Here is a 24,265-nt window from a genome sequence, read left to right on the forward strand (position 1 = left end):
CTCGGATTGCATTACATTTTATTTTTTAAATATGTTTCTTTTTAATTTTGACACGTTGTAAAACTCTTTAAACCTAACAATTAATTTAGAAAATGTTAAGATTAAATTTTGCTTAGTTTTATAAGTACAAAAGCAGTGTCTTTATCATATCATTGAAAAACCACAAAGTGATGCACTAATATGAGCAGTAGCTAAATGATGACTTTTTGAAAATGAATTATAAATACATTTATACCGTTTGAACGATTTTTCTCTTTACATGTTTGCTTAGACCATTTTGTTAACAAAGACTTGGTGCTTGCTTATATCAAAAACGTTGTAAATAAACAAAATGTTGTAGAAAAATTTCAATCCTTTATAAAAAGTTAAGTTTTTTACATAGTATTATGGCGTCATAATTTACAATGGCATCATATCGGATCAGTATTTTTATGGTAAGAAAAGCAGTTAAGACCTTAAAAAGATTAAAAATGAAGAAGCAAGGATATTGAAATTATGGCCACACTTAGATCAGTTCGTTTACTTAAAGTAAAAACTTTTTTCTATGTTTATCATCAGAAACGCATAATTTATAGATTGAAAAATCATTATTATATGATCTGTAGGTATAAAAAAGTCAAGATTTTTTTTCCCAAGAGCATGTGTGATAAAACAAAGACAAGTACAGTATAATGATTGAAATTTTATATAAAGGAAACTGCTAATCTGATTTTCTTCCTTGGTAGGTATTATGGCTTTTTGCTACATGTAATGTTTGGTAATTCGTCGTGCTAGAAATTATTTTTATTTGACACATAAAGACGTAAAATGTTTTTGCAGTATAAAATACAAGTAAAGAAGTATAAACTACATGATTTTTTATTTTAATACACAATGATTAAACAAGGATTTATAGAAAAAAGAATTAGAAATCATGTTTTATATTGCAAAACAGTCTGGAGATTATTTAGTTATTAAAAGATAGAGTCTGCAAAGAAAGTTTATATGAATTTAAAAATAATTGGATATAAAAACTTACCTTGTTATTCAGTACAAACAAATTTTGTACAAAAGCTAAAAGAGCCAATAAAGTGATATATATATATAACTCCGCCAAGCAAGGTCCCAAGCCCATTTGAAAAAGGAGGAGGGTTGGGCGTGGGGCTAGCAACTCGACCTCGGTAAATACAACTCTTGCTACGGAAGCAACAACAAGGGAACAAACGACAACCGGCGCTGGGAGCGAAGCGGACCAGGTAACCGGCTCTATGACGGATGGAGAACAAAACCGCAAGGAACTCCCCATCCCGATAGCGGAACTCCTGACGCCGAAAGCATGGATCAGAGTTGGATGCTGAAACGTGCGAACGCTCAACCAGACTTTAAAACTGGAGCAAGCAGTGAGCGAGTTGAATCACTACACTTGACCCTCATGGGCGTAACAGAAGCACGATGGACTGGTGCCAGCAAGCAGAAGTTGAACTCCGGTGAAGTAATCATCTGGTCCGGAAGGAAGAACAATGACCACCGGGAGGGGGTCGCCATCATTATCAGCAATAACAAGACTAATACCGTTCTACAGTGGAAGCCAGTGAACGAGCGCCTCGTGTACGTCAGGATGAACTCCAAGTACGCCAAACTGTCTGTTGTTGTGGCCTATGCACCAGTAGACGACGCGGAAGAAGAGGACAAATACACCTTCTACGACGCTCTTCAAGCCGTTTTAGACGACGTACCTCGACATGACGTGCTGTTGCTACTTGGCGACTTCAACGCTAGGGCCCGCTGCGACAATAAAGACAGAGAGAGGACCATGGGGCGCCATGGAGTAGGTGTGATGACCGACAACGGGGAAAGACTGGTCAACCTTGGTGAAGAGAATGACTTGGTTATAGGAAGGAACCTGTTCGAGCACAAGAACATCCACAAGCTCACATGGACGTCACCAGACGGTATAACTCAGAACCAGATCGACCACATCATCATCAACGGCCGATGGAAACACTCCCTGCAGGACGTGCGAGTGTTGCGACACGCTGACATCGGCAGGGACCATAGTCTTCTGGTGGCCAAGGTGACTTTGAAGCTTACGAAAGTTAGGATAGGGGTCTCCAGGAATCAGCGCTTCGATGTGGCCAAGCTGAAAGATCCAAAAGGGAAGGAAGAGTTTAGGCTGGCCCTAAGGAATAGGCTGTGTTCTAGAAGATGATACAGCGCTGACCATAGACAATTTCAACAGAGTAATGAAGGAAGCAGGAGAAGTAGTTTTAGGTTATAGGAATAGTCAGAAGACAGAGTGGATATCAGTAGGGACGTGGGCTCGCATAAACGGGAGAAGAAGATTAAGAAGAGACTTTTGGACTCCAAGTCACCAAGACTGAAAGAGAGAATTTCGAAGGAGTATAGAGGAAAAGACAAGGAGGTGAAGAAATCAGCAAGGAGAGACAGGAGAGAATACACAGAGAGACTGGCAAAGGAGGCGGAGGCAGCAGCAGAGCAGACAGACATGAAGACGGTGTACCAGAACACCAAGAAGCTGAAAGGCGACTACGGCCAGCACCACAACCTTTTAGTGAGAGATGAAGATGGAACTCATGTCAAAGTGGAGGAGGAGAAGCTGAAGAGATTGAAGCAACACTTTGAGTCCATACTGAATCGCCCAGACCCAGCAGTACTCGCTGCCATTCCTGAAGCAGAGGAGGACCTTGACATCAACTGCGACGACATCACTGTTGAGGAGGTCAAGCAGGCCATCCACAAGCTGAAGAATGGGAAGGCACCTGGCGATGATGGAGTATGTCCCGAGATGCTGAAGATAGAAGACACAAAGACACCGCAGTTTCTTTGCCAGAGCCTCCAAAAGATATGGGATAGTGAAGAAACACCGAAAACAGGAATCATCGTCAAACTTCCCAAGAAAGAAAATCTGGGGAACTGCAACAACTGGCGAGGAAGCACCTTACCATCCATTTCAAGTAAGATTTTTAGTCCCATCATTCTCCAACGCATCACAAAAGCTGTGGACAGCATCCTACACCAGGAACAGGCAGGCTTTAGGAAGGGCAAATCCTGCATCGAGTACATCTTTGTTCTGAGACAGATCCTTCAGCAGTCCCATGAGTGGAATGGATCACTTTATGTGGTCTTTGTGGACTTTGAGAAGGCCTTCGACAGCCTGCACCGAGCCTCTCTGTGGAAGATCCTTCGACACTACGGTCTCCCCCAGAAATTTGTCAACGTCATCAGGTCCCTCTACGAGAACTTTGAGTGCCGAGTCACACACAACAACCTACTCACTGAACCATTCAAGGTGGAAACCGGAGTGAAGCAAGGATGCATTCTCTCGCCGATCCTCTTCTCACTGGCCATTGACTGGATCATGTGCCGCACCACATAGGGCAGGAGGCAAGGAAAACAGTGGACGCTGACCTCAATGCTGGATGACCTGGATTATTCCGACGACATCGGTTGCAGGCAAGCATACACCAGGATATCCAACAGAAGACACAACAGATGGTACAGACAGCAAGCACCATAGGTCTTCGAGTCAACATAGGGAAGATACATGTCTTGAGGAAGAACACTAGAGTGGGCGACCCAATCGCGATCAACGACCAGCCTCTGCAAGAAGTAGACGAATGCACGTACCTGGGCAGCAAGGTCGCCACGGATGGTGATTGCACAAGGGAAGTCACCACAAGAATCAGCAAGGCCATCCAGGCCTTCGCAATGCTGAAACCCATCTGGAGGACAACAAACCTCAGCGCCCACACGAAGATCCGTATCTTCAAGAGCAATGTGCTGAGCGTCCTTTTGTACGGGTCAGAGTGTTGGAAGACCACTGCTAACATATAACGCAAGCTCGAAGTCTTCCAGACTAAGTGCCTGCGACGGATCATGAGGATCTTCTGGCCAAACATGACCTCGAACGAGGAACTCCGGCACAGAGCGGGCGCAAGCAACGTCGCTGCGACCATTGCAACTCATAGATGGAGACGGCTCGGCCACGTCTGAAGAATGGGGACACTGACTCACTACCAAGGGTGGCACTGAGATTGACTCCACAGGGGAAAATGAACCGTGGCAGACCCAAAGAGACCTGGCGTCGAACCGTGGAGCGAGAACTCAAGATCAGAGGTCTCACCCTGCAGACCGCCCCCATAACAGCAGCCGACAGACCAAAATGGTGCTCCCTTGCTGTCGCCTCAAGCACCAGATGGTGCAGAGAGGATTGATTGATTGATTGATTACCGTGGGATGGAGATTGAGCATATGTAAGTAATTTAAACGATTTTAATAAAGATTACATATTTTTGTTAGTTATTATAGATGCTTTTTCATGTAACACTTTAGTACAACCATTAAAAACATCCCACTAGTATTATTTATGCATTTGAAATGGTTCTAGAATAAAACAATAATAAAAGCCCCAATAATATCACATACTGAGGTAGTGAATTTATTAATCTTTTTTCAAACAATCTTACACAAAAGGTTGATAGTCTTAACAAATACAAAGCTGACTTTTCTAAATTTACTTCGTTGTACTTTGAAGATAAGTAAACTTTTAAATATTCAGATATACGACTTTGCTCAAACTTTAAATACTGCACATCCTCCTAGTTTATATGGTTACAAACCCATTGAAATTGATGACAATGCCCAATATAGCTAAACCTGTCTTGAGAGACTACCTGTTTCGAGAGACCATGATTTCCATGTACAGATGTATTGTTTCTAAAGTGTTATGACATGTTCTGAGAGAAGTGGTTGTCTTTCAAGACCGGTTCTACTCTACGTAATTTGGAATAAATATAGGAAAACCGAAGAAAAGGACATTGAAAATGTTGAGTAAAGAGAAAATATGCAAGAAGAAAACATTTTTTTTCTTCACATTAGAAACCATGTAAATTTAAGTTGTAAATAAAGAACATTTCAAAGAGATTATGAACAAATATTGACTGAAGAAAAGTTTATTATTGAACACTTATCTATTAGAAACTTTAGAAGTGTTATAAAATTGAACATTATGCAGGTGATCCATTGCCAGGTCCTGTTAATGAATAGGAAATGTCAGACGCTGATACAGATCCAAATGCTACTTAGAAGTTGATAAAGTTGTCACAAGTAGATCTAAAAAAAAGAAAAAAAGAGGGTATTACTACTTTTGTTAGGTTTTTGGTCTAAAAATTTGATAGTTGGATCGATGCATCCAGTATAGAACCCACATCATTATCATCATTAACATAAACGAAACATTGTTTGCTAAAATATTTAGATCTTTTGTGTTGGTTTATATGTCTTTTCATTTTATAATTAAGTTATTTAAATGTAAAAAAAAGATAATGAATGATAAAATATATCCATAATATCATTTTTTTTTTTGCTTTCTTGATTTATGTATGTATTATAATTGTACATTTTGTCTGCCTATACCGCCCTCCTCCTAGTAGAAAAAAACAAGCTGGCTGACTCTTACTATTTGGAGCAGTTTCCAAAACTCCTGGACTATGGAAATTCGATAGGTGGCAACCTGATTATTCTTGAAGATTTCAACTTTCACTTTGACTTTCCCGGAAACCCAAATACATAAAAACTCATAGATTCCATTACTGTTTTCAACCTCAAACAGTCAGTTAACCATCCCACCCATAAACATGGTCACATTTTAGACGGGATTTTTCATAGACCTGATAATAACATTCTACGGTCCTCCTTGGTATCCCATGACCTTGCGTCAGATCACCTCTGCATTATATGCCATCTTGACGTATCAGTCCCTAACCCTCCACCTTTATCTGCTACTAAGAAACCTCCGTATGATAAATAGAACCAAACTAATGCACGACATCCAAGCTAAACTAACAACTTGCTTACCTCCTACCGCAGAACAACTCCATAACTGCCTGAGTTCATTACTTGACAAACATGCCCAAGCTACCAAGTGCAGAGTATCAATTCAAAAGTGTTCTCCATGGTGTAGCAGTGTTAGGGACCAACTTCGCACTGCTAAAAGAGACCGCCGTACAGCTGTGAGGCTTTGGCTTTCCACCAGACTCACTATTCATAAGCAAATCTATGAAGCCGCTAAGACGAATGTCATAAATATAGTCCATGCAGCGAAATCAGCCCACTACAATACTAAGATCATGGAAAGTTCCAGCTGCAAAGAGCTCTTCGAGATTACTAACAAGCTAATGTCAAGGAACAAATCAACACCACTTCCAACTACCTTCTCTCCAGTCGACCTTCCGGACATGTTTGCAAATTTCTTCCGTGACAAAGTACAGACCATTAGAGATAAGCTTGACACCACAATTTCAATTGCCTCGTCGTCACAATACAGTTGCGATACAGAATTTGAGCAGCAACCATTAGCAGCATTTGAACCTGTCTCTATGGATTTCGTGCGTACAATCCTTATGAAGAGTGCACCAAAGTCATGTGAACTTAATCCAATTCCATCATCACTGCTGCTTGAGTGCTTAGATCCAGTATTGCCATCACTAACTGATGTTATTAATACCTCTCCCTTATCCGGGGAATTCCCATCATTTTACAAAACTGCCATTGTAAAGCCTCTGCAGAAGAAACCAACACTAGACCATAACGATTTAAAAAAACTACCGCCCAGTTTCTAATCTCCCATTCATATAAAAAATCTTAGAAAAGGTTGTTCTATTCCAGCTTGTATCTCATCTAAATTCAAACACTCTTCTAAAAGTAGTTAATGACATTCTCTCTGCGTTGGATAGCGGAAAGATTACAGTCCTCACCCTCCTTGATGTGTCTGCAGCATTTCACACAATAGACCATGATATATTACTTCAAGTCTCCAGCATGTATTTGGCATTCATGATACAGCCTTACTGTGGTTCAAGTCCTACTTGGTCAACATGACACAAATTGTAGCTGCAAATGGAATACACTCTGGCCCAGTTAATCTATGTTGTGGTGTTCCACAGGGGTCTGTTCTTGGACCTGTTATCTTCATTCTGTACACTCAGTCACTCTCAAGTGTCATAGATCATCATCCAGTGTCTCACCAACTGTAAGCTGATGACACCCAAATATACAAATCTAGCAACCCATCTGAAGTTGATGCTACCACCCACGGTGTATAGAGGTGCATTTCTGATGTGAAATCATGGATGACATGTAACAAGCTGCAGATGAATGATGATAAAACTGAGGCCATTCTGATCACAACATAAAGACTTTCTCATACACATCCTTTACCTCAAACAATAAATATCAGCAACACCAACATTAAATTCACACAATCAGTACGAAACCTACGTGTTTCTTTGGACAGTACTCTCACATTGCACCAACATGTCATGAACATATGCAAGGCTGCATATCTTGAGCTGAGACGAATCAGCTCAATTCGCAAATATCTTTCAGTTGACGCCACTAAACACTTGTGTGTTCATTAATACTTTCAAGACTGGACTATTATAACTCAATTCTGTCTGGTTCAATATCTGCTCCAGAAACTTCAAAAAAGTTCAAAACACAGCTGCTCGGATCATACTTAGAGTACCACGATCAGAGCCCACCTCCCTGCTTGCTCTGTACCCTACACTGGCTATCCATTGGATCCAGAATCAAGCACAAAATTTGTTCTCTGTGCTACGTTTCACTGTCTGACTCTAGTCCAACATACCTATCCGTCTTCACCCATGTGTACACACCAGCAAGATACTTACGCTCCTCTTCTGACAATCGTATACTCATTATTACCACTATGAAAACAAAGTCATACGGACAGCGTTCTTTTGCATACCAGGGCCCAGCAACGTGGAATGAATTGCCCACTGAACTTAGACACAAAGACACAGTGATCACATTCAAGAGGGCTCTCAAAACTCACTTATTTCCACTGCAAGAACAAACTGAAAGACCTAATAATGTTTCCTACCTTAAATTTTCTCAGAATGTTTTTAAATCTTTTCTTATTTCATGGTGTTTGTTTTTGTAATCATATCGTTATATGTTTTTTTATCTTATAGATGATGTCTAATGTTGAAAAGCGCTTAGAGCTTAAAGATTAGGCGCTACACAAAGTCCTCATTATCATTATTATTATTATTATTATTATTATTATTATTATTATTATTATTATCTCCCGTTGGTTTAAAAACGTATAATTATAGGATTTGTATTTTATTTATAATAATTTCGATTATTATTATGCATGTTACTTTGGCTTATTTATTCTGCTTGTATTGATTATTCTTATCTTTGTTTTAGTTTTGCACTTTTTTATACTGAACAAAAAACAGATCCAGTTAACTTTGTATTTTATAAGCATATAATTCCCTTGAGGGAAAGTATACCGATACTGATGAAGTTTGGGTCATTCAGTGAGTGATTCAGAGGTAACTGAAAGGACACACAAGGGTTGTACAAAGGTCACAGCTGGATTGTGAAGCTCACAGACATTAATGGTATGGATAACCCTTGAGTAAAGTTTCTTCAGTGGAAACTGAATGAACAAATTTCAGACTGGGCTGTTCAATTTAAATTGTGGATGCCAGGGGCCACCATGTGGACTTCACTCGATGGTTTTAGTTTTAAGATACAAAATAGGGCTCACATCAGCTTGGTGGTTGAACAAAATAGAATGTATTGAAGCTAATGCACAAAGAGAACAGATGTTGTAACCCAAGAATTTAATAAAAAAGGGAAAAATTACCGTATTCCTTTACATAATTAACAGTGATATTAACAATAGTCAAATAAGAAAGGTACATTTACAAGTACAGATACATTGAAACTGGCAAAAAACAGCATGCAATATTAGACACTAGTTTAAATGATCACAATACACCTGGGGCAAATCGTATGAAAGTGATCTGCATCAGCCAAGTACTGACTTTGTCAATGTGAAGCACATCAGAAGAGACTTGCGGAGTTAGCATATTTATGTAGATAGTACAATACCTGCATTTGAAGCAATAGTGGGCTTATATAAGGCATGTAGATACACTGATAACTACTTTGAGAAGTCCGACATTGAGGCTTTATACAAATTTAAAACTTCTTCCTAAAAATAATGCACACGATTTTTATTTAAGTTCAGTTCAAGGTTAGATTATTTAATAAGTGATGGGGGGGATTCATTTAATTGCTTCTCAACTTTTGAAAAGAAAACAATCCAATTATTATACCAATTAAAGTCACATTTTAAAGACCATTCTCTTTTAAAAGGAATATGTTTAATACAATGTTACTATATAATCCATAGATTTAAATTTAAAAATGTTAAGAAACAAAAATGTAATTTTATTGAATGTAAACCAAGTTTGCAACCGTCTTTTAGATTAAATTTATATACAGGTTTTACTGGCGAACAAATAGGATTAAAAAGAAAACTTGGGAAACGACATTTTATCTTTATTTAGTTCATAAAGGTGTAACATTTTCATGGGCCAACCTGATATATGGAAATTAGAATTACGTTCAGGGCATGGAGTTTATGTGTAGCACATAAAGAACAATTACGTCAAGGTTTAACAATTAATTATCCAATTATTTTTAATAATCTTATAATGCAAGCACATAAGCGATTTACTTTTTTCTCTGAATAGTGTGTGTGTGTGTGTGATTTGGAATTTTAACGTACCTTTAACAATTTTTCATACATATCGCCACGATGTCTGCAATGACACTTCATATTGAGTTTACCATTGGGAAATCATGCCTCAAACATATAGAATGATGATACACCCACTCATATCATCCTGACACCAGGCCGACCAGTCCTAACACTAACCTCTTACTACTGACAGCGAAGGGAGGCAGATGTTAGTACCATTTTTTAAGTCTTTGGTATGATTCGTCCAGGGATCGAACCCACGACCTCCAGCATCCGAGGCGGACGCTCTAACCACTAGGCCACCGGAGCGGTATTTTATCTTTCTGTGAAGGAAGATGCTTTAGTAGGAGCAAACATTAAAAGCCAAATGCCTTTTGAGAAGTTGATTGTCAGTGTATACTAAAAATCACTTATATCATTCCGAACCCATTAAAAAGACTTTTGTAATTGTTTTTTTACCTTATCAAACTTATTTCTTGCCTCATTTTGGCCATACTTATATGAAAAGTGGTTTTCATCATTATAATTATTACATTTATTAAACCTTGTACATTATTTGCCATTCCTATTCATGCTGTTTATACTGTATTTGATGATGCTCAATCTGATTGCAATTTAATACAAACAGCGTGACATTGAAATTTAAATCTACTTTATCATATAACTATGGACTTTCTGTTATTTATTAAGCCACTCAACTTTTCAAAAATGATACAAATTGATTAGTGAATTTTTGAAAACAATCCATAATAAAAAAGGACTTTATATTTTAAGAAGATATAAATTACAAATGGCTTTCTTTAATGATACAGATGAAAATTTGCTTTACAAAATCTTGTTTTATTTAGTAGAGTTAACAGTCAAATTGCTGTAGAATCTTTTCAGATTCAAACCTTTTATCATCAAACAAGTATTGAAAATAAATATGTACAATATCTTCCTTATCATCCAAATAATAGTAACACATTTCTTTACCATTAATCAGATGATGTAATATTATCCAACTTTCTTACTGAAGATTTTATTTGTTCAAACATTTCCAAATAGTGCTGAAGATATTCATTTAAAGAAATATTTTAATAATGTAAAAAAAATAATTATAAAAACACAACACTAAACAACAGAAAACTCGACGTTTACAACTAGTAATATAAGATTGCCTTTAACTGGAATCGACATTAATCAAAGTTGTATTTAGACGAACCATTTTTATTGCGAACTCGAGCTCACATAGAATATCCATTTAAATCTTATTCTATTAATAGCAAAAGTTGTATTTAGACGAACCATTTTTATTGCGAACTCGAGCTCACATAGAATATCCATTTAAATCTTATTCTATTAATAGTAAAAGTTGTATTTAGACGAACCATTTTTATTGCGAACTCGAGCTCACATAGAATATCCATTTAAATCTTATTCTATTAATAGTAAAAGTTTTGACGGAACTTACATTTAGTTTATTGGGAAAATATTTTTAATAATTATTTAACGCCAGGATTTATTTAGTTTGTTTGACAAGCTGCATTGAATGGTAGTTATTAAAACCCTTTATATTCTCAAAATCTAATAATTACTTAATCTAATCTTTATGTTAATGAATCATTAACTGCCGCGAAAGTTATTAAGTTGGATATATAAAATAAAACAACACAAGAACTTAAAATTAAACGTAAACTTTTACCGATACAAGTGAGAAACACAGTTTTTACATTCAATATTTCACGTCTCCCAATTAAAATTGGGTGTTCATGATTCCGCTTTCAAAGAGCTATGAACATATTACGAACTAAGTAACTTGTATTTCAATCTAAAAGTTTACTTTCTTTGATAACCTTTATAAACAAACCACGACCACCTGAATTAATCAAAGTACCAAACTATTTGGAGTACGGTGATCTTTGATTTTTGTCTAACGTCAGTCGATTTACAGTTTATGCACTCGTTAGTACGTACCTGATATATGTCTAGAATGTTGCTGGTCAGCAGACAGTGACTTTCCTAGTCCACACGTATCAAAAGAGCAGAATTTCAGCTTCTCTCCTCTCCTGGCAGAGCAAACTTTGGTACCAGACAAACAGGCTATACACATCGCTGCCTACATAAAAACAAAATCTCTCAAGAACCATCAAAATGCACGCCGACAACAGCCAGAAATGTTTTATATCAGAACTGTGTTCTTCAAACTTTGTCAAACACCTTTAATCGGCCCCAATGGCATCGATCATAATAGTGCAATTGCAAACGAAAACCCATGCAGTTACCAGTCGGAAATATTCAGCATCAGTCCACACTCTATTCTACAAGATTTCCATGTAGCGTATCATTGCACTAGCAATAGGAACACTTGCCACATTTCCAACGCATAAAATATAAATTTCCAAGAAATGATGAATTAGAAATCTCCTCAGTCATTACACACTTTGTTAGAGCTATACACTTATCGTACCATTGACTACTGAACTTTTCCAAATTAGAAGTGATGAAAGTTAAAAGTAATTCTTATAAGCTATATTAATTATCTATTGGTGTTTTCATATGGTATCCATGATAATATAGTAATAATATCAAATGATTTTATGTTTCTATTTTATCATGCGTAGAACTTGTGTACTTTGAGTCGACTGGTTACACCACTGCTGTTATTAACATATTATTATTAATGCGCGTTTACAAATAATAGCAAGTGACTCGAGACGCTCGTGATGCACTACTTACAACATGTAACAAGCATAACGTTTTCTTGTTTTTTTTTTCTTTTAGCGGCATATATAGTAAAATTTTACTTAAAAAAATTATTCAGATTACCATAAAAAGTATAAGACTTGATGACCTGTATAAAAGAGAGATAGGCAAAGATATAACCTGGGTGTATTGATCTGCAAACAATATTGCAAAAATGCAGGGTTATTTTCAATGGAAAATAGTGGGTAACAAAAATAACCTTTATTTGTGTCTGAACCAAGTCCAGGAAATTCCAGTCGTGTGGTTGCATTGTCTCCCCACGAGCCCAGGTTGAATAGATAACAGTGAAAGGAACTTAGGAGCTGATTTTCAGGTTAGAGTTTATTTCCCACACGCAACGACTGCAAGTAACCACAAAATGACTACTCAGTTGCTGTATGAAATTCTGCAACTATTCCTTGTTTTCTACTTTTTATCATGATATTTACATATACAAAGTTTGCTTAAGTTAACTTCAAATAATATTTGTAACGTTATAGGTCAGTGTCTAAGCACAAAATATTTTTGTAAGAAGAATGATATTTAAAAACATTCTACAGAGTTTTGCATGGCTTGCTGAATGACGTCAAATTTTATTTAAGGATGCCTTATTAATACTTATTATTATTTCCATAGGTGAAGTCTGTAACGTACAATCAACACTCATTAAAAACTAAAAACACTTGACTTGGAGAGGATTATTGAACGGGTCACGTCATAGTTAGTGGCAACAGAAGTAAAAAAAAAACCACTTATTTCATCTGTCTTAAATAATGTATATTCGAAAAAACACCCAAACAATCTGTGGACATTTTGATAAACTTATGAAGACTTCAGTGTTAAACGTACGGCACAAGGGTGGTTAATCGAAAACGTTACACAGCAGTGAATTATACAGAAAGAAAAGAAAGGGAGGACCCCCCCCCCACGAAAAGCACGGAAGAAAAACCCAAAGCATCCCCACCAATTATATAGTTATTCTACTGGCGAATGTTAAAGGGCGTTTCTACGAAAAGAATGTACAAGGTTGATTTATTGAGAGACAAAGAATGCAAACCATTTACATTATGATTAAAGACTTTATTACTCCCATTCACGCAAGCATACATATGAAGCTAAAGATAACAGGTTCTACTTGAAAAAACTTTTGAAACACTTCACAAAAATACACACGATACTAGAATACTATGCAATCTGATAACTAAAATAAAACATAAGAAAAAGAAAGAAAGAAAGAAAAGTCAGCAATGAAAAACGAACCTGTGCCATTTCTCACTGCGTGTACTAGCGCTATCGACGCTATATATGACACGAGCGAAGACATGAATATCCTTTATAGAGGCTAAATTGGTCACGCTAAGGTAGCCAATGTATCGCTTAGATTTACGAAACAAAGAATTTAAACAAAGAATTACTACATTTCACTTTCTTTGTTGTTTTAAAATTGATTGACCTGCAAAGTGCAGATAGCTTCGATGCAGTAGTACTTTGCGAATCGACGCATTTTCGATTATGGTAAACGTGTTTCACTCATTATGACATATTTTAATTAGCTGCCCATATGTATGGTTTATTTTGCTCTACACCACTGCATATATCATAATCGCTTGAAACTGTTTACATAATTTGCAATGAATTCAATCAAAATATATGTAAGTTAGCAAAGTCAAGTACAAAAGTTTGTTTCATGTAAGATCTCCAAACTATTTCTTTCAACATATAGAGACATTTACCACTTAAGTTTTCAATCTTAATAATATATATTAAATACATAAGTTGAACAGATCAACTATGACAACAAGATTTCATTATGTCAAACTAAGTTACAGCGATGCGGTTGTGCTTGTTGTTAAACCCTAAGATGAGTTAGTAGTTAAGCATGAAGACACTCAAACAGTATTTAGGATTAAACATGTATGTGCTAAAATACTGTTCGAATTTATGATACGTGGTCTATCAATTCATAGTTGTTGCAGTGTTGATACATTATCATTTATCAGGTTTAGCATGCACTATTAAAAGGTCGCCACATTAAATACAAAGCACATGGTTACTATTCATTCTCAGCAAAATCCATCTTTGTTTCAGGAAGAATAATGCTCAGATAATGCATGTTACTTGCAAACATAGTGAAAACAGAGATCCTTTCACTTACCAATTCCAGGGCAGCCATTTTCTTCCACTTACTAACACTAGGACCGCCATTGAAGGAAGAAGATTTGATATTATTCATTCCATTTACTGCACAAGTTCACTGCGGCTCTGCATGCAGTTTTTCTCAGTTACATGAGCCATTTTCCGTGCTCTGTGTAACCGGTTGATTATTGTGAGTAAATGTATGCGTTGTACTTTTAGCATTCCAATACACGCAAAAGATCTTGTACTTGTATATGAAGTTAATGCCCTCTTATATTTAAATGCACATGGGTTAGTGGAGTTCGTGTTTTCTTTTGTCTTGATACTCTTCTATTTATGACAAGAGTCGTTAAAAACACACGCAAACTGATGAATTATATCAGTTACAACAAACGGTTATTTGTTTCAGAGTCATCAACTAATTGCTGTTTAGGTAAGTGGAATAAACTTTCATTTCAACTCTGTCAGTTTTCTCACAGAAAGCAATGTACAGGGCGCATAATGTATGTTCACGCACATCTAAATTGATACTTATTCCTGCAATGAAACAATAGATCGTCATCTTTTCTTAAAGCTGTATAACATACTGTGTTTTTATATCCTGAATCAGATTTTCTGTGTTTACAGCACCACTTATGTGTTTATTGAGGCATTTGTAATCGAAAATTGCGTTCATCAAGTCAACCACTTTGTGTGAAGAAAACATGTCAATGTTGTCGTTTACAAAGAGACAGAAAACAAATTTGGTTACAAAATGTTTCTGGTCCATTTTCATGCTGTTTTTCACTGTCAAAGGTTTGACCGATTCTGAGTGTAACGAAATTCCTTTGAGATTTAGACAAGACATGACGAATGCAGATTCCAGTTATTAATTTTGTATATCAGTTTGTTTTGATCCAGGTATTTAAGAATTTCATCAGTTCATAAATCTTGTTGTGCTGAAGCCAACGTGAAATGGTTTATCTGATTTATCACTCTAAGAGTCGAAATGATTCCACGGAGTTAATTTAAGTTTTGAAAGATAAGTACATCTAGATTAATACACTTATAGGTTATGTTAATTAAGCTCAGTCTAATACATTTATATTACGTGTTATGCTAGTAAATCTGTAAATGTTTTGGAACTACGTCAAATTGGAGACAATATCCATTACCTTTCAATGGCCACCTTAGATTACATTGCACTTTTGAATTATTTTTGACAATGAAATGCAAGCACAATTAACAAAAAAGAAGAAAAATCAGTTATGGATATACAGATGATGATAGGTTGATATGAAAATAACAGTATAAGTAAACCTTCCTATGGTACCAGTGCCATAATATAATAAAAATTACACTAGTCAATATTTCGATTGGATGCTTTTCTATCAACCTTTTCGACCACATCAGGTTGGTCAGCCAAAAAGTCCTCTGCAAAGTTGATAATCTGGTCCAGAGCCAAGAGGGCCAGACAGCTGGCGCCGTCGTCTAGGCATATTTCATTCTCGTAGTTCTTGATGGGGAGAACATTGCCGCGTGGCACACCAATCATCTGTGATGCTTTATCTACCGCCTCTTTGACTTCTTCACTCTCAAAAACTTTGGACACGTCATCCTGCACAGCCTTTGATAGTTTATCAATCTTCGTCAGCAGAACCACTCGCGGTAGTCCTGTTAATATACATATTATAATCACAATGACTTGAATCTCTTTTGACTTTGCTCCTTCGCTCTCTATCTCAACTTGCATATATATATATATATATATATATATATATATATATATATATATATATATATATACAGATCTCTGTGTGTATGTGTTCTTCCGCATGTAGAAATAGGGTGCAAGTCATTGTCATTGCTGGCCACTTTCCTGACTTTGAATGGAACATAATGATATTAGTTAACCAAACATTTGCTATATATTTACAGCATAACAATCTGGACAAAGTCAACAGAGTGAACGTGCTAAGAAACCGAATAATGAGATACAGCATATAATACAGAAATTTTCTGAGACTGCAACCGCCGTAAATTATATACTGAGCAGACTCAAACCTAAACTACATATTTACAGAAATATAACTGTTCGAACAAAATACGTTTAGTAAAGGTGCTAACAATTTCAACACCGAGACAAGCGGCATTATAAAACAATGAGACTGTAGAAGCCGTATACGCTTGTAAGAGATACAACCGCCTAAAATGTGAGCAAATGGTGAAAAAACATATCATTTACAACAAGATAGCATATAGCAATTATATATAGGGAGGTATGATGGGGTGGAGGTGGGAAAATTTATACAGAAAAAGACAACGCGACCAGCAGGAGAGGAGGTGAACAGACCAAAGTTTCGTAGGATTTATTTTTACAAATAAAGCTTCCTACAAAAATGAAAATGCAAGCGTCAACAACGTTAAACATCGGGGAGGGTGAATAGATCCGCTTTTAGAAGTTTTTATTTTGGTTGAAAATAAAGCTTCCTATGAAAATGTACAGACAAGAGTCAATAACGTTAAACCGATACCTCTAACAGTGTTGCACTAAACCGAGGTCTCTGACAGGGTTAGCGCAGTTTTGCTTTATTTTGACGTTTGTGTGTCAAATTTGTATGCGTCTTCGCTTGCCGATCCCGACATTCACTGTTGGTTGTCACCCTCCCTGCTGTAGCAATATATCAATAATAACGCTAACCATGGAATCTCGTACAGATAAACTAGCTCGACAGCCAATTGAGGAAATTAACAAATATCTTTCCGTCCGTGATTCTGTAAAGTAGCAACTAAAACAGCGTCAGTAGGCTCAAGTGGAATTTGCAGAGGATATAGCAGAATTATTTAAACCGGTTACAAAGGCTACCAAAGGTCTTCTTCCCACGTTAGAGAAAACCGCTAAAGCAACTGGAAAAATATAATGAACTAAACAAAAAAATATTTTATACGAGAACTTCCAGATGAAATAGCTGCTGCTCAACCGCAATTACAAGAAGGAAAACAACAAGCAATTGAGGGTATTACCAAAGTCACCTAATAAGGCAAGAAATAACTTGGTTTTGCCTTAGAACGATAAGACCATTGTTTCGTTGTACATGCGTACAACGTTAGCTAGGGCGAATAATTGTTTTTCCAGGCAAGCGACTGTACTAGCGCGTATCTCGTAGAAAATTACTTTCGGCGAGAGACACTAATAGCACAGTATACACGGGTATTTTAACCTGACTATTACACACTCTCCTATGGATTCATAGTAGATTCCATTTCTAACCGACACTGGTCGTTTTGGATCTTGTCAAGGAGTGTACGCTCTGCATTGTGTTCTCCAGCCATAGGGGTAAGTGTTAAATTCATATTTTATTTGATATGTGAAGCTTATTCAGGTTTTAATGCCGTTTCGTGTAATGATGCATTTACTAGTACGCAGATTTGAAACGTTGTGAACTTTGAATTACAAGTTGCTATTAGAGTTTAATGTATTAGCTTATATCTGAAGATTGTTCAGATCCCATTATTATGACCAGCTTGGTTTTATTGTAGCTGTTCATGCATGTTTAGAGCTGACTGAAGCTGTTCAGGGCTGTTTAGAGCTGACTGAAGATGTATAGGGCTGACGGTAGCTGTTTAGGGCTGACTGTAGCTGTGTAAGGCTGACTGTAGCTGTTTAGCGCTGCGTGCTGTATATATGTATGTGCATACGTGTATCTGTACACGTGGTGGAGCCACGAATGTGGACGTAGCCAATACAAGGGTGCTATATGCTGTCTGTGTGTCTACGTATGTCTGTCTGTACATGTGGTGGATCCGTGAAGGGTGTGAGCGGCCGATAAAAGTGTCGGCCAACCCAAAGTGTCAAGAGTCATATGTTTGTTCCAGTTGAGTACATTTTCAAATAAATTACATTATTTTGAATCTTATTTGTATTTCATAGATTATGTGAATCTCGCTTACATTGCATATTATATGGGATTATGTGAATCACACTTACAGCGCATACTATTATTTGAAACATATCTGAATTCCTTGAGATTATTTGAATTTTAATCTTATTCCATACGTGAGATTATGTGAATCTCTCTTACACTGCTTACTATTATTTGAAACGTATTTGCAGTCCATGAGGTTTTTTGAATCTCACTTTCCATACGTAAGATTACATGAATCATATTTTCATTTTTCAATTTGTGAATGTTTGTGTAGAGTGACCGGATCAATCGTATATATATATATATATATATATATATATATATATATATATATATATATATATATATATATATATATATATATTAATTTTATAAATTTCCATCGTCCATCACATTGCGTTTGCGTTATTCATTTAATCCAAAACCCACTCTGTTTCTATCTTGTTACAAACAAACTGTATGAGGAGGTAGGCGATGAGAAGCATACTGTTGCATCAAACCATGACCAAAACCAAAACCACCAGCCCGATTTACCGAAGAAGGTCGTAAACTACTTTGAGAGAGAACTATAGTGGTTGACGAAATAGGATATTCAAATCGTGTTAAATTATTAGATCCAAACACCGCCAGTGTTTTGAGAAAAAGATTGGGTTCCTTTTTATTTCGACTGTGCTATGGTATATCTAGAATTACTGACAATATAGGGATAAATGTTTATATTTTGTGAGACAAGTCGAAGAACTTAAAAGAAATCCATTTCTCGGAGATATGTTACCTTCCGAAAAATTGCCATTTGGACCACCCCTTATTAAGGAAGAAGAATCAGACGAAAGAACTCAACCACCACCCTCTCAACCTCCTCACCCACAACCTGAAATTCAGCCGCCTCTAAAAAATGAAACTGTTGCAATAGATAAATTATGCCGTCAGGTATTGCCGCTATCAGGAATCCAAACCAAATTAAAGATGTTGCCGCGTATGTATACGATGAAAGACACAATTATGTAAAACCCGAATATGTTAAAATTGATACGTGACAATTGGATTTTAAATGTATATCGCGTCGCTAATACTATTCTGCAGGTCAGACTTGAACATGAAAATTACAATAATTTTAAACGGGAAGTAAACGAGCATGAAAAACAAAAACAAAAAAATGGAATCAGACTTATCAAAAGGTAATACAAAACTGGAAGTGGTTTGTCAACGGTGGCCTTGATAACTTTGTTCGAATAATGTTCTTGCCGATGTTGATAAAATTATAAATTCTGACTGGTGGAAGGTGAGCCACTAATAATTCCCTAGAAATCCTTAATGAAGCAGCTGCTATTCGTCAGAGATTATTCCCAGGCAGTATCATGGACATTAATGTTTATCGGCTCCTCATCGATGACGATGAAATCGTCGATGATTACCGCAGTGATTGATGCAATTAGATCCGTGACATGAAAATATTATGACAATATATAATTCTCAACGTAGACGTAATGGTCAGGGTGATAAATGTTCATGATTACGAACATATAAAGCGATCTACGGCTCGGTGATGTTGTTCAGGATTTATTCAGAAGGATAGCCCCAAACGCAATACCGATTGCAAAAAAACTGGTAATGAAAGCTATAGACATTGTTCGTGATAAAGGTATTGTTGTTGTTGATGATGATGCTGGTAAAGACTGGATAGACTAGCACGATTGATAATCAGACCGCCAGCTGTCCAACCTCAGCAAGTATCCAGCACCGAAGTTATGCAAATGTTAGGAAAATAATAAATCAAGCTGCAAATAAAAAAACAAGCAGTTCTCTGATGTACCTCTACCACTGGTAGAACCAGAAAAAGAAAACAGTATAACTGCTAGTCTAATAGCAGAAAGTGGTCTTCGTGTTAGGCGATAGTAAGCATAATAATGTTCAAGCGTGTGTATGATCCCGCATTAGACATGGATGCGCCAGTCCTCGAAGATGAATCGGTACGTGATTATCGATATTATTCGCATGATGCATGAGAGCTAAAACAGCGTTGAATAAATGAACTGTACGCTCAGGATACAAGCAGATATTTTTTACCCGCTGCAGCATTTATTGACGAAGAACGTGAAATTCTAAAATCACATGATACTGAATATGAAGCTGATGTTAGAGTTGGTTTTGTTAATAATGACATCACGGCGTTGTTTGACAGTGCAACGTATAGCATCGAGGGAAGAAATATTGAACCATTCCAGGAAAACGTCGAAGTTGCCACGACGATATTGGGTCATGCAAAATATTCGGGTGATTATTCAAGACCAGTTGGTCCGTCAACGATGTTTGCGAAGGATACTACTAACCACCCTAAGAACAGACAGTATGACATAAGAAGAACAAGAAACTTTGCCGACGGCGCTGACGTTGATGTGTTGCCGGTGGTTCACGGAACTAATCCATAATTCAACTTAGGATTCGCAACACCTCGATCAATATTTAAAGATGTAAGTAAAAGATTTTCATGTGCAATTCCTCTGTCACATATCTTTGGATTTTGTAGAAATGTCAGAAAGGTTATTTTCACAATCTGGTGTCCTATCGGTGATGAAGGTAAAGTAATACTGACAACACATTCATTGTGGATGCCAACAATGATTCCATCACTCGCTGAAAAACAACGGCTGCTCTCTCTTGTGGACTCGGGGGTTAAATCAACGTTAGCATGGTCGACGATGACCAAATGTAGTGTTCAAAGTACAATTAATGGTTTATTAACAAGGCAGATAGCATCACAACAAGGTGTTTCTACATCGCGAGATATATTCGTTGCGTCCCAAGATATGCTAGAATAAACTCACAATTACATAGCACAATGCCACTTGACAAACTTGGTGAAGTTTGACTTAGAATAAATAGATATCAATGACCAGCTGATGACATGATGCTGAATTTTGATAACATATCATTGTTTGATGACATTTATTGGACGTGATCAAAAGATTGATTCTGGTCTATAAATATCACAAATAGATTTTACAAATCTGTATTCGGTCTATTACTTTTCGCTGGAACATATGATCTTATTTAGACAATCTGTAGTTGATATACACTTTCGAGCTCGTGTGGTAAGAGGAGATATTGCTAATGACAGAGCAATGGCTGTTGTATTCTCAGACAAAACAATGCTGTTTGAAGGTGTTGGTGGACGAATTAAAATGATTTTAATTACGTAAGATTACATGAATCATATTTTCATTTTTCAATTTGTGAATGTTTGTGTAGAGTGATTGGATCAATCGTACTTTGAGAGCGTGAGATAATCACTGTATTTATAATATATATAGATGACTTATTCAAATACGTAACCCTTGAAGACGTTAAGGATGAGCTCGCTAATCTTTAGCGTCTTGCAGAAGTGGACCAAAATGAAGTTGTTTTTCAGGATCAGTAAGGACGATTAAAGACGACCAATATCCCGTTGGCAGATATTATTCTGCGGGTTTCAGATGCGACCGAAAATAACTTAGTGGTTTTTGCTAAAAATTGTAATATCAAAAACTCTGAACACTAATGGGAGAGATTAATGGACGTATCAAAAGAACTGGAGACATTATGTATGGCGATCTCAACATAAGCAGAAATACAATTATCAATGTGAGAGAACCAAAGTCAGACGATTATATGGCACAAATAAAATACGTGGACAGCAATGATGCTACTGTCAGAGAATTGAGATCAGTAAATGCCTTGCTAAAATTGGTGATGCAATTACTGGTTCTCTTAATAAGGATAATAATACAATTACTGGTCTTGGAGAACCAGAATCGAACGATGACAAGGCAATGAAGAAATACGTCGACAAATTCAACACCCTGATGCTGACCTCGTTAATGACACTCAATAATGGAATGACTAAGTTTAGATCTGAATTTGATAATCATGTAACATCATTTAAAAAATTTCGTAGAGCCATTCATGAATTATTTGGGAGTTTAGCAGTCATCGACATTAACCTCGTTGACATGAAAGAGATTACCGATGGTTAGTATATATAGTAGCTTCTGGGTCAGCATTATGGACATCACTCAATAAATCCATTAAACATACCACTAAGGTTACCGAAATCTACAGGTTCTCAGTACTCGGCGCTACAACATTTACAATATCTACCAGAATTGCACGGTGTTATCCATTTAACGGATATTCTGGATCTATGTTAGTGATATTGGAGCAAAACGACGAGGAAACATTTGTGGTGAAACCCGAAAGAAAAGACCTTGGCGTGCTGTAATGCTGGTGTATATAATTTGTCGCTAATATACCAACCACTTAAAGTGTTAGTAATCTACATAATGAACCAATTACTGGTAACCCCAACTGACGTGCACCGTTTCAGATACGAGCAAGCGTGTTTATGGCATACCCAACTGTAAAATATCATTGATACATATACAGTAAAACAAAACAAAGTACCGCAGACGTGTAGCTCTTAATGAAATAATTGTATACTCTGAATCCGTCGCAGACGCTGAAACAGTAGCTATACTCGGACCATTCTCAACCACACACACAATAGCACCAGGAATAGGAATTAATGTTGCAGTTATAACCGGCGTTGCTGGTATTCTTAATATCATCGCTGAAAAGAAATACGTGCACGGCTGATAAATTACAAAAATATACAACGTTGCTATCACCGGAAACAAGCACACACGCCAAATTATCATCGCTGATATCACCAGGGCTCAATGATGAAACAATATCAAATTACGAATTCGCAGAAATGATTAAGGTTTATCACGAAACAACTGGAAAACAACTCACTGACTCTATCAAGGTAGAATCACAGCGGCAGACACCGCGGTCTCCAACAAAGACAGGTATTTAGATCTCTGACTTAAAAAATAATGTCGCAAGATCAATCAGATCCATTGCTTGAACAAAAAGTCGCTGATACAACCCCACCTACAACCATGGTGATGTCAGCGAGCTCAACCAAGCCTGAGTTTGACGTTAGCTTTTAAACGGAAATTCCAACCAAGGAAATAGCCTTAGCCACAACTGCGAGTATATTACAGCTGGCCAAATATTAGAGCAAAGTCATTCGGTGGGTTGCAAGCAAATAATTCAGTGGTATTTGCGTATACAAATAAGTCTGATGGAACCCCCGATTGGCAAGTTGTTGTTATTCATACGGGCTGTTATCAAATAGAACAGATCAATAGTGACTTCCAACTCACGATTAAATCTATCATAAAAGAATCCAAGATCGCTATCACGGTTCACGAGAAAACATTATCAACCCGGTGAGAAATATCAACGCCAGATTATGCCGTAGATATATATCAGTCGTCGATCTGAACTGTGTTAGGATGGCCAGAAGTACAACCAAAAGCACCAGAAGCACCCCTCTCTCTCAACGATCTGATTATGTTTCGGATAAACGAATATTTTCTTCCCTTCCAGAGTATCGAAAAAATCATCCATGAAGCTGGATGAATCGACTCCAACGAATTAGTATTGACGGGTCGCCATTACATCCTGAGAAAGATTAATTTACTGCGAGTGATGGTAAAAGACAACTGAAGCTACTTAGAGCTTTCTATCATTATGATGATAATATTAAGCCACAAGTCGGCGAAAAACATTAATTCGTACGTCGATGCTATTACGCCTGAAAACTGTGTCAGTTGTTTCAAAGTTACAAACGAGAATATCCAAACAATGATCTATAGTAGCAAATCATTGAAACGATACCAACATCTAAATCAAGTCGTATCCGATCTCAAATATGCCAATCGAATTATTATGGAAACAACGATTGCTACAGGAGATAAATTTGCCGATATTTCACATCTTTATGCAACGACAAATAAACAGCTTTATCTCAGACACTATGCGATCACAGAAGCATAATTACCAACATTTAAATACCTTGATTCATCACCGA

The 24,265-nt window shown here is 36.9% G+C and overlaps 2 protein-coding genes across 6 annotated transcripts in view; one reads left to right on the forward strand and one right to left on the reverse strand.

Moving 5' to 3' along the window:
• Positions 1-1,315: 1,315 nt before the first annotated feature.
• LOC149804281 (protein CFDP2-like) lies at positions 1,316-2,188 on the forward strand. The gene has a single exon (XM_089932122.1). The coding sequence runs from the start codon at positions 1,316-1,318 to the stop codon at positions 2,186-2,188; it is 873 nt and encodes a 290-aa protein (XP_089788248.1).
• An 11,184-nt stretch (positions 2,189-13,372) lies between these two features.
• The window catches only part of LOC149804282 (interferon-induced protein 44-like), a 74,872-nt gene continuing 63,979 nt past the window's right edge, over positions 13,373-24,265 (reverse strand). For all 5 annotated transcript variants that reach the window (XM_089938385.1, XM_089938366.1, XM_089938359.1 and 2 more), the window contains one exon: positions 13,373-16,096. In XM_089938385.1, coding sequence (XP_089794511.1) covers positions 15,783-16,096 — 314 coding nt within the window. In that variant the 3' untranslated portion in view covers positions 13,373-15,782. The remainder of the gene's footprint in view (positions 16,097-24,265) is intronic.

The sequence above is a fragment of the Sinohyriopsis cumingii genome, chromosome 2 (genome assembly GCF_028554795.1).
Source record: "Sinohyriopsis cumingii isolate HCF-2022 chromosome 2, ASM2855479v2, whole genome shotgun sequence".
NCBI classification, from domain to species: Eukaryota; Metazoa; Mollusca; class Bivalvia; order Unionida; family Unionidae; genus Sinohyriopsis; species Sinohyriopsis cumingii.